This window comes from Chiloscyllium plagiosum, chromosome 34 (assembly GCF_004010195.1).
Source record: "Chiloscyllium plagiosum isolate BGI_BamShark_2017 chromosome 34, ASM401019v2, whole genome shotgun sequence".
NCBI lineage: Eukaryota > Metazoa > Chordata > Chondrichthyes > Orectolobiformes > Hemiscylliidae > Chiloscyllium > Chiloscyllium plagiosum.
Genome location: NC_057743.1, coordinates 11,882,127 through 11,894,677, shown reverse-complemented (window position 1 = coordinate 11,894,677; position 12,551 = coordinate 11,882,127). Strand labels below are relative to the sequence as shown.

Below are 12,551 nucleotides of genomic sequence, written 5' to 3'. Positions count from 1 at the left end.
TGCACATGCAAGCGCACACATATGTACTTGCAGAGTTACATTGTACTTTGCTCAAAAACTGCATGTATCCATGTAAGACTCTGTTAACTCATTTTTTAGATTAGAACTAGTCTAAATGTTATGGCACAGACAACAGCACACAGGGGCGAACACCTTCAATTATCTGGGCTGACACCAATTGTTAAAGTTAACCTGAGAATGTAACTTTTTAAAGATGTTTTGTAATTTACATATGAAAGAAGTGAAATTAACATGGTCATTCTAAGAGATGAGAGACTTGACAAACAATAAAGGTATTTTTTATCCATGTATAATTGCTGTTACATCACACTAAACTTTTGCTATAAATTCTGTGTCTTACAATTGTGTACTCCACAACCATCTGATGAAGGAGCAGCGCTCTGAAAGCTAGTGCTTCCAATTAACCTGTTGGACTATAACCTGGCGTTGTGTGCTTTTTAACTTTGTACACTCCAGTCCAACGCTGGCATGTCCAAATCATAGTTTAGCAGAGCACAAGCAATTTCATTTTTCTTCTGTTACCTAGGATTTTTCTCTAGTTCTAGGCATAGGAGAACTGTATGCCAATTTGCAAGTTACAGGACTGAAACCAGCTTCATTATTTCAAGGGCAAAATTGCAGAACCAAAATAATAATCAGAAAAGCAAATGTTAAGTGCTTGTTGCTTAATACATCAATTGTAGAAAAGTTCTGTTGTTTCAAAGATCTTAAGAAAGGAAAATATATTCAGCATATATCAATATCAATTATATTTTAATTGGTAAAATTGATGGGTGAAGTGAAATTGCTGTTAGATTCACTTGTGAATGCTAACTTAGCAGCAGGGCAATTTGCTTTTAAATGTGACCTTTGGTATTAGATGTATCATATGGCATATTATAGAGAAACAGTGAATGGTAGGTTAGCATATAAACATTGTATATTAATAGGCAAAAAGGTGATGAGAAACAGGATCAGATTTAGGCCAATTCATCTATCAAACCTGCTCCCTTCTACTTCAACAGCCCCCAAAATTTACCACTCTCCTGAGTGAAAATGTTCCTCCTCTATTCATTCCTAAATGTCCTGTCCCTTTTTCTGAAAGTGTGTCCCCTGTTCCTGAAGGAAAGAGTGAAGTCTAATCAGGAATTCAAATGTTCTCTGAACCGTGAGAGAGCATCTTGAACTGGTTATAAGTATTACTGAACCTCCAGTCCACTCCTACGTTAGAATTACAACCTTGAAACCATTCCTTTTTATTATTGGTTATGTGTAATGGAAATTAACTAAATGTTGCCAAACTTTAAAACTGCAGATTTTTGGCTGGTTATGTGTCTGGAACTACTTGAGGGTGTTTTTTTTTTCTTTCAATATCTGGTAATTTTCAATGTAGACAGTAAATAATAATGTTTCACACTGTACATTTAAGTGATTCAAAAGATAGTTGGCAGAGGTTGCTCTGTGATAAACTGAATGCCTCACGGCACTTGGAAAGTATTGTCATGAGGCATGCACAGCACAATGATATGGTATGCATTATAAAAGAGTTATTTTTAAACATAAACTCTGAAGTGTGTTTTACAAATGTATGCATTTTAGTTGTTGTGGAAATTTAGCTTAACTGTTCAGTCAGGTACTGGAGCATTTAAATGTCAACCATAAAATTAAAGTCTATTCATCAATGTTCACCATTTCCTTTCAAAGTCCATTGTGGCAACAATTATTATTAAAAATGTTTTTGTTATTAGCTTTGAAGCTTTCTTAACTCTGTGAGAAATTGGTCACTTTCTTAGATTTGCATTTTCTTACTGGATGCAGTAGCTCAGAACAATATTAGGCATGGTTACCCAACATATCCATTGGACTTTTTTGAGACACTGAGATGGAAAGAAACATTTTGAATACTGAGAGAAATTATATATTTTTCATGAATTGAAAGCTATTTTAAAGCTTATGCATAGATTTGCCTGTAAAATGGAATAGTGTCATAGTGCTGCAAAGTGAATGTGCAATGAAAGGTCAGAAGTGGAGATATTTTCTGATAACTGCACAATATTTAGCAACATTCTCAACTCCACAGGTACTGAAGCAGTTCATGACAAAATGCAGCAAGACCTGTACAGTGTCCATGTTTGGGTTGACAAGTGGCAAGTAACATTCACACTACATGAGTACTAATCAACCATTACCTCCAACAAGAGGTAACCATTACCCCAAAACATTCAATGGCTTGCCGTCACTGATTCCCTCATTGTCAGCATTCTGGGGCTTACTATTGACTAAAAACTGAATGGGACGAGCCATATAAACACTGTAGCTACCAGATCAGGTCACAGGCTAGATCCTGCAATGACGAACTCCCCTCTTGACTGCAGAAAGCCTTTCCACTATTGCAAGGCACAAGTCAGGAATGTGTTGAAATACTCCCCACTTGAGTGCATGAGTGCAGCTCCAACATCACTCGGCATAGAACCCGGCTTGACGAGCACCACATCCACAAAAAATATAGTCCTCCACTCTATAACAGCAGTATGTACCATCTACAAGGTGCATTGCAGAAATTTCCCCAGGCTCCTTAGAAAGGGTTTTTCAACCTCCAACCACTGCCATCTTGACAAACATTGTGCCCTGAAAGTTTTCCTCCAAGCCACTCACCATCCCGACTTGAAAATCTATCACTCTTCCTTCACTATTGTTGGGTCAATATCCTCGAACTCTCTACCTAATGATATTGTGACTGTACCTCTATCAAATGGACTGTAGCTGTTTAAGAAGGCAGCTTGCCACTACCTTCTCAAGGGTAGTTAGCAGTGGTCAATAAATGCTTGCACAGCCAGTAATGCCTACATTCCATGAGGAAGTCTTTAATAATGGTGACCTTATAGAGGTAACCCTATCCATGCCCCTCACAATTTTATAAACCTCTATAAGGTCACCTCTCAGCTTCCAATGCTCCAGGGATTACAGCCTTCCTCAACAAATATTATATATTATGACTTGTTTTCCATTCTCCTTTTGAGGATTGACCATGCTCCCTATATCATTACCTTATCAATTTTGAAAATCATGAATACAAAATTCAACTTACCATTATTAAAGACTTCCTGATGGAATGTAGGCATTACTGGCTGTGCAAGCATTTATTGACCACTGCTAACTACCCTTGAGAAGGTCGTGGCAAGCTGCCTTCTTAAACAGCTACAATCCATTTGATAGAGGTAGAGTCACAATATCATTAGGTAGAGAGTTCGAGGATATTGACCCAACAATAGTGAAGGAATAGTGATATATTTTCAAGTCAGGATGGTGAGTGGCTTGGAGGAAAACTTACAGGGCACAATGTTTCAATGTAGCGGTTATCCTTGTCTTTCAAGATGGCATTGGTCAGAGGTTTCCCTGGTGGGGGTGTCCAAAACTACAGCACATAGTTTTAAGATAAGACTGGAAAGATTTAAAAGGATTTAAGGGACAACTTTTTCATGCAGAAGGTGGTGCATGTATGTAATGAGCTGCTGGCGGAAATGGTGGGGGTGGGTACAATTGCACATTTAAAAGGCATCTGGAAGGGTATATGAAAAGGAAGGGTTTAGAGGGATAAGGGCCAAATGGGACTAGATTAACTGAGGATATCTGTATGACTCTGTTATGTATGTTAATATATTTGAGATTTCCTGCTGTGATTCTACAAGTCGAATAAAGAATTTGACTCATTCTCCAGCTTTAATATATTCTCATCAACCTTCAAAAATGTATGTCTTTCTCCAGTTGTGTTTAAGGAAAGGTTTATATTGGAGTTTGTGATGTATAGAAAATAGTCCACTAATGTAGGGCATCACCATATCATAAAATGACATTCAGGAGCTAATCATGGACCAGCGCTAATTCCTGCATATTGTTGATCAGGTTTCATCTATTGTCTTCGACAGTCAATATACAAGCGATCAAATTAGGACTGGATTTTGTGTGAAGCACCTATTAGTTCAGCTTTCCTAGTGTTGTGGCATAACTGTGATTTGAAATTATAATCTCTCAAGACCCCATTGAAAACTCAGAACAGCAGCGGTATGCAGCTGGATGTGGACTGTGCAAAACATGTCAAAGATTCTCTGATTCATGGCCTCCGTTGATTAATATTGAAGGCTAGGGATGAGCATGTTTTATATTAAACTTTTTATCAGTGAATAGGTCTTCATGAGTTTTATGTTGCTAATCTATGGGGGAATCCATGTTTATTTTGGAAGCTAGATTGCTGTGTTTGGCTACTCATGATTAAGAATAAACTCCATTGTATCCCAGAAATGTTAACTAATTACAGGTTATATCCTGAAACCCCACTGCAAGGCTTAAGTAATACTCTAAACAGATTTTCCATGTGCTGTTATTGGGGATGTTATATTTTGATTGCAGTGTCAAACTGAAGATCTTGTTCCCTTTCCAGTGATGATGTTGAGGCGCCTATATTGGACTAGGGTGGAGGGAGTCAGAAGTCCTGCAGACACCAGGTTATAGTCCAACAGGTTTATAGCGCTGCTCCTTTGTCAGAATAAGGCATTACTCCTTCACTACTTCGAAGGAGTAGTGCTCCGAAAGCAACCTAAAACTCATGAAGAAATACTCACTAACAGGGAAGTGTGATGCTTTTACCCTTGGAGTCAATGGTTAGTAGTGGAGACTGAGAGTTTCAAGTCCTGGAAGAGTGTTAAGGATGTCTGGTTGTAATTAGTTGTGTTTTAAACTATTAATTTAGTTCTAAAATAAAAGGCTGTGGGGCTTTCAAACTCCAGATTTGTTTTAATTGCTGGCACCAAATGAGCATTACTTCTTAGATACAAGGCCCATGTGAGTCATGGGGAAAGCTGTGAAGGAAGCTATTTTTGAAACCAAGTTATAGCCTCCCTACAAATCAGTGAATATCACAAACCAATGTTATACTCCCAAAGGTAACTGTAATTGAACAAATTAAAGTCCACATTTGTATGTAAGAGCTTTATTTCAGTTAGCCACATTCCATAAAGCTTTCACCCCACTGATTGCTAGCTCTCCATATTTAAATAATGAATTCAAACCCAATTCACTCTTCATTAATATAGCCATCACCTGTTCCCTCATTCCTTTAGGCCTCAACCATTCTTTCATACTATATTTGATGGTAAAATCAAGCAGCATGGTGAGCACTGAGAGAGGCTGCTTCACTGACTGCGGGAGGGTGATAGTCTCTGGTCAGAGCTATAACTTACAGCTGTCTCAGGATTCCAGGAGATTCATACTGGTGTTGCCAAGAGGGAGGAACCATTGCGACAGCCTTTATTGCTGATCATGGATATGGAAACCTCCAAAAAGTGGGGGAAAGAGTCTGTGATCATCACTTGAAGTTACTCCTTAGGAATCGCCAACCCATTGGAGGCTGGGAAGATGATGTGCTGCTATTTTCTGGAGAGACCAATGTATGATAAGTGTGAAAAGGTCTTTTTAAAATTTATAGTATAAGTTGCCTGGAAACAGAAAATAGTGTATGGTCAAGAATACGTTTAGTCATTTGGTATAGTAAAAGTTTTGAAGTGTGAAATTATTTCAGTTCTTCCTGTTTCCTTTATTCGTTCACAAGAAGAGGATATAGCTGGCTAGGCAAGCATTTATTGCCAATCCCTAATTATCCAGAGGGCAGTTGCAAGTTAACCACATGTCTGTTGGTCTGGAATCACGTGTAGGATGGCAGTTTCCTCCCCTAAAGAATGAGTGAATCAGATGGGTTTTCCAACAATCAGCAATAGATACGTGTTCATTGTATTTGCAGACTTTTATTGAATTCAAATTCCAGTAACTGCTGTGGCAGGTTTTGAACCCAGATACCCAGAACGTTACCTCAGTCTCTAGTCCAGCTATAATACCACTCAGTCATTGCTTCCCCTCAGCTGTTTGAACTTTTAGTTTCTTTTTAAACCATAACTGTTTCTACTCTGGTTATAACTGTAAGATTATCAAGTGAGTCATAGAGTCATACAGCACGGAAACAGACCCTTCAGTCCAACCAGTCCATGCTGAACATAATCCCAAACTAAACTTGTCCCACCTGCCTGCTGCTGGCCCTATCCCTCCAAGCCTTTCCTCTTCATGTATCTATCCAAATGTCTTTTAAATATTTAATTATACCCATATCCAACACTTTGCAGAGGAAGTTCATTCCATACACAAACCACCCTCTGTCTAGAAAATTTGCCTCATGTCTTTTTTTTTAAATTTCTCTCCTTTCACCTTAAAAATGTGCCTCTGGTCTTGGAATCCCCCATTCTAGGGACGCTACCATTAACTCTATCTATACCTTTCATTATTTTATAAACTTCTTTCAGGTCGCTTCTCAACCTTCTACCCTCCAGTGAAAAAGGTTCCAACCTATCCAGCCTTTGGATAGATTCCAACCTTCCATACCTGGCAGCATCCTGGTAAATCTGTTCTGAACCCTCTCCAGCTCAATAATCTCCTTCCTGTAACTGTCCACATTCATTCTAATTAATTGTGTGTAAAGTACTCTGGGACCTTTCTGTAGATATGGTAAGACACATATAAATTCAAGTTTTTTTTTCTCGTAATGATATTTCATAAACCATTTTTCTCCTGTAAACCTTCTCGTGGTTTAAAATGTGCACAAGTTGTAATCCAAAACCAAAGTTATGTTTTCCAACTACAAAAGTTCAATTTACTTTTGTATTCTTCTGTGATGTAAATAAACAAAGGTAAAATTGTCTGTCTTTACAGCACTTCTGTTGACCCCAGAACTTCCTATCTGATTCAAAATGATGAACTTTTGAAATATGCTCTCAGTTCTCTGTGTAGGCAAAAGAACCTGCCAATTTGAATGCATTGAGTTTGTACATGCAGCATTGTGACAATTAGATAATTTGTATTTTTGTGTTTGACGAAAGAGAAATGTTGGTTTTAGTACTGGGAGAACTCCTTGCACTCCTTTGGAAATAATGTTTTGAGCTCTTTTGCATCCAAGTACACTGTCAAGGTTTCTGTTTCAAATATTATTTGGAAAAGGCTACCTTTTGATTTTCCAGCATAAGTATCAGCTTAAGTTGTGGAGTGAATTTGGATCTAAAAGCCCCTGACTCTGAAGCAAGAATGTTACTACTAACCCAAGGCTGTTTTTATACATAATTTTCTAAAGTTTATTGGGATTTATTGTCTTACCAATAAAGTACTTAGTCTTTTTTGTTAAAAATATAACAATTTTGATTGATTCTGGTAATATTTAATAAATGTGAAGCAGTAATTAGTAAATAAAGACATCTTTAGATACTAATGACTGTCTTATTTATGTTTCAGTATCAAATATTTATTCCTATGGTGAACAAGGTGATGTTGCGTCACAGGATAAATCATCAACGATATGATGTTTTAATATGCCGCATTGTTAAGGTCAGTGTAGATACGTTGGTACGTTTATTTTGAAAGTGCCAAACTACAATAGCAATATTTTGTTTTCAATATTACGTGTTATTCCTTTCATCTCATTAGTTTATCTAGGCTCAAAATTAGCTTATTATCCTGATGATTCTGAAGTCTGTACAGTCAGTTATTCTGTAACGTAATGGTTGTGTTCTTGTGCAATCCCATGTTATAGAAAAATTGCACTTTACAAACAGCGCTTAAAGTATTGGCGATGTAATCGGGTTACAGCCAACACACACTTTAGAAACGGTGTCCCCAATTTGTCAGTTGCTGTCACATGGTACCATGTTGTCACTTTCTTATTTCTGTTTTGATGTATTCCTGAATTCAACTTTCCCACTATTGGGAATGGACTCTTCCATATAGCATCTAAACATTTTCTCTCTTGGTCATGAATCTTCAATTTGATCCTCCAAACGCCTTTTTATCAAGATACCTTTTAGCCTAGTCTTTGTATTTCTCAATATTCATTGTATCAAATTCACTAACCTATTGGATGTACTCCACAATATAGTTCAACCATTTGGAGTTATGCAGTTGATGCCAGAGGAGTTACACCAGTCCATGTCAAATGGTGTGGAACCCTCATTAACCTTCCAATAATAACTTGATAAGAAGACATGCTTCTAGTTCTGTAAGACATAGACTTGATTGCCATCAAAAGAATTAACATTGGGTAGGGTTAGCCCACAAAATTTTGAAAATAATCAACAATCCCAGAACTCGATGGCTGATGATATGTACAGGTTGCAAACAGGGTCCATTTATAAGTTAGTTTATATATTTTTATTCATTCGTGGGAATATGCTTGTTCCTGGCTGGGCTAGTATTTATTGCCCATTCCTCATTACCATTGAGAAGGTTGTGGTGAGCTGCCTTTCTGAATTGCTGCAGTTCATATGGGACCTCAGACTAATTAATACAATTAGGTGGCTAGCTTGGCCATTTTAGAGAGAAGTTGAAAGTGAGCCAGACCAGGTGAGGATGACAGATTTAGTGATGCCCATTAGTGAGCCTGGTCCATGGTGGAGCACTTAAAAAGAACTGTAAAGTTGAACACATTTTTCTTTATTTCTTCATTTTGCTGTCTGTATATTCTATGTTTCGATTTATCATTCTGTTTTAAGATGGCACCAAAGAGCAGCAACACTGTACATCACTTTTCACTTTATTTTGTAACAAAATAAAATGACAATAAATAAATCAAATCAAAAATGTTTTTTCCAATAATCGAGAATTGTTTCATGGACATCAGTAGATTCTAATTGCAAATTTTTTTTTTCTTTTAGTTGAATTCAAATTCCACCATCATCTGTGGGATTCGAACTTAGGTCCCCAGAACATTAGTTGAGTTTTTGGATTAATAGTCTGACAGTAATACCACTAGGCCATTGCCTCCACTTGATGTCAGATCTTTAAAATTGCACTCCTGTGGGGAATCCTGTTTGCAAGTCAGATATTCATAAATTGAGGACCCCCTGCATGCAGCTTATGCTGAATTTGCTACCTATTCTTGTACATTTGAATGACTTTCCCAAGTCACTGTCAACCTGTATGAGAAATGCCAATCCCCTTTACAACTTAAAATAATTTTTTGACAGCAGTAATTATACTAATCCACTGATTGACAAATTCCTCTCCATTTGATAAACTGGTTAGTAACTACAATTGCAAACATACAAGTTCTTTGTGATAATGACAATGGGTCAATAAAATTAACTTGGTGATGAGTTCAAGAGTCTTCTGATCCTGCTTGACTATGGACTCTTTTAGTATATGCTGTTTGGCAAACATCTAGCAATATGAGGGTATCCATTGCCGTTTACTTTAGACCATCATGTAATAGCTGAAACTTTGTTGAAGCTAGACTCAAAAGAATAATTACTGCCTATCAGATGTTAATGAAACAAGAACAAAACTTTGTCGTAGAAAGTGAGGACTGCAGATGCTGGAGATCAGGTTGAGAGCGTGGTGCTGGAAAAGCACAGCAGGTCAGGCAGCATCCGAGGAGCAGGAGAATTGACGTTCTGGGCATAAAACATTCATCAGGAGTCAAGCCCTTCTTCCTGATGAACGGCTTATGCCCAAAGCATTGATTCTCCTGCTCCTTGGATGCTGCCTGACCTGCTGTGCTTTTCCAGCATCACAAGAACAGGACTTTAACTTCTAACTCTGGAGGAGCACAAACCAGTGAACTGTAATCTAAATTTTGTCCAAGCATTTACAAATGTTAACATTTGTTAGATTTAAACTGTGGAATTGTTTGGTTCCATTCTTTGAGGAGATAACTAGGATTTTGAATGTCTATTTAAACCTTGATGGTCTCTGCAGGAATTGTAACAATAATAATACTATTTTTGGATAAATATTTATTTGGTAGTTTTAGGTACTGACATGACTGTTAAGCATTGAATTCAACAGTAATTGAACTCCATATTTAAAATGAAAATATTTAATGGTGCAATATGATGTTTATCAAATTTAACAATCTGTTGACGATACATTTTGGTCAAATCAACATTTGTTTGAGGAATGGCAGAAAAGTAAAAGAGGTGATGTCAAATTTGTATAAATTAAGGGTGATGTATTTGTAAATGGAAGAGGTTTACTGGATGGTTCTCAGACTGAATCCAGTTGACTTGGATTGAGGAACAGGAGGGTTTCCATCAGCTGTTCCAGTATCTTCCCACAACCAAAAATGTGCAGGTTCGGTTGTTGTTTGTGCTAAATTGCCTGTAGTGTCCAAGGATACGTAGACTAGGTGGGTTAGCCGTAGTAAATGAAGGGTTGCGGGGATAGGGTGGAGAGCTGGGTCTGGGTGGGAGGGTCAGTGCAGATCCAATGGACTGAATGGTCTCTTTCTGCACTGCACTCTAAGATTCTATATAAATATGATGGTTATGATAACAGGTCAGAGGTTTGGAATACTGCAGCAAATAACTCAGTCCTGACTTCCCAAAGCCTTCCACCCACAAGGCAAAGGTTAGGAATGTTTTGGAGTGAATCAGTGTATCTCCAACAACACTCAAAGCTTGACACTATCCAGGGCAAAGCAGCTTGCTTGATTTGCAGCACATCTGCAAGCATCTACTCTCTCCACTGCTGACAATCTGTACATACTGCTGCTACTATCTACAAGATGTTTTGCAGAAATTGATCAAAAATCCCTAGCCAGTGCAGAGGAACCGTGATTATCTGAACAAGATCACAAAGTCCTGATGTGTGGCTAACTATGTTATCCCCCATTCGATTAACTGAATGAAATACTCTCCGCCCCGTCTCCTTCGGATAATCGAGGTTCCTTTGTACTTTCCAATCTCCTGACCACTTCCACCTAGAAGGAGAAGAGTATGCAGGTACATCACCACTTGCAAGTTTCCCTTTGGACAACTCACCATCTAGACTTGAAAAAGTATTGCAGTTTCTTCAGATTTGATGGGTCAAAGCCAAGGTAGATATTTCCTCTGTAATAACAGTGTAGGTCCATGGCACATGGACGGCAGTAGTTCAAGATGTAGCTCACCTCAACCTTCTCTTGGGCTATTAGGAACAGGAATAAAGCAGGTTTGCCAGCGACACCCATGCCCAGAGGTGAAAGAAGATCTTGGTTGGACGTGATGATGCTTTCTTTCTGTGATGTAAATGTCTATAAGTGTTAAGTATTCGCCCCTTTCCATTGCTATATTTTGTACATAATCAGCTGTCACTACATCTTTAGCCAGAGCATCACAAATCCTGACCACTCAGTGCAAACAAGTTCTCCTCACCATCTTATAGGCCTTTTTTTCAGTTATCTTGAATTCATGGGGGCATTGAATTCTCACATTGCAGAATATGGCCATTCAGCCCATCGAAGCTGCACTAACCCTTCAAACAGCATCCCTCTTCTTGTTGAATGCCTTTATACATCCTTTTTGGACAACAGTTTATGCAAGATCATATATTTCATTGAGATAGTGAAGAACATTGATCAAAGCGTTAAGTCATGGTACTGAATACAGTTGACTTTTGATGGCTCACCTTGATTAACTGTGCCTTTGCAAGTGAAAGCTTTTTATTTCTTGATAGTTTCCAATAACTTCTCCAGCACAAGTGTCAGGTGTCTTGGCCTCTATTTTAGTTTATCCCTCTCCCCTTACTAACAAACAATAGTATAGTATTAGGAACTCTCCAGTCCTCTGAAATTGTACCTGTGACCAATTACGATTTGAAAAGTTTTGACATTTTGCTATTTGTACTTTTTTTTATTTTCTAATTAACCTCTTCAGAGAGATTATTATGCACCTCTGAGGAGAGAGAGAGACCTAAACCCAGGTCTCCTGTCTCAGCGGCGTGGATGCTACCACAGGAGTCCTTTTATTTGTACTATTTCTTTTCCTTAACCTATCTTTTTATTAATCTGTTCAGTGATGTTATTACACACCTCTGGTGAAGGTGGAATTTGAACCTGGGCCTCCCAGTCTCTAGATAGGGACATGACCACAGCACCTAAACAGGGCTATCTATTTGTACTATTACTTTTCTCAGTAATTAATTCCATCTGAATCAGTGACTGACCAATTTTCAGTCACATTCTTTTTTTGTTTGAAGACAGCATCATATTCCTTCAACAATTTTGTGACATCCTCTGCCTCTGACAAGAAGATTTTCTTTGGGACCTTTATAGGCCCACTTTTTAAAAAATCTTCTATGATAATCTGTCTTTGCTTCCTGCGTTAATGTTTTCAATTCACTTCTATAATTTTTTGTCCATGTTTGAACCAACACTAATGAAGTCAAGAACTGAGTGGCCCTGGCTGAACCCAAGCCACTGGGAGGTTACTGAGCAAGTGCTGTTGATGACACCCTCCAGGACTTCATTGACTATCAAGGGTAGACTGATGTGTCACTAATTGGCCAGGTTGGATTTGTTCATTTTATGTATATGAAATATCTAGGCAATTTTCTACATTGTTTGACTACACTGATCCCATTTTCTAGCTTTGTGAGGCAGAGATTATGATCTTGCAAGCTATAAAAGTTTCTGCAACCACCACTCGCAGTCAGAATTCCAGATTCCTACCATTCTCTGGGGAAAAAAAATTGTCCTCAACTGTCCT

At 38.1% G+C, this 12,551-nt stretch overlaps 1 protein-coding gene across 2 annotated transcripts in view; it reads left to right on the top strand.

Annotated features, from left to right (window-relative positions):
• Nucleotides 1-12,551, top strand: part of mtor (mechanistic target of rapamycin kinase) — a 367,086-nt gene that overhangs the window by 112,323 nt on the left and 242,212 nt on the right. For both annotated transcript variants that reach the window (XM_043675589.1, XM_043675588.1), the window contains exon 24: nt 7,327-7,419. In XM_043675589.1, coding sequence (XP_043531524.1) covers nt 7,327-7,419 — 93 coding nt within the window. The remainder of the gene's footprint in view (nt 1-7,326; nt 7,420-12,551) is intronic.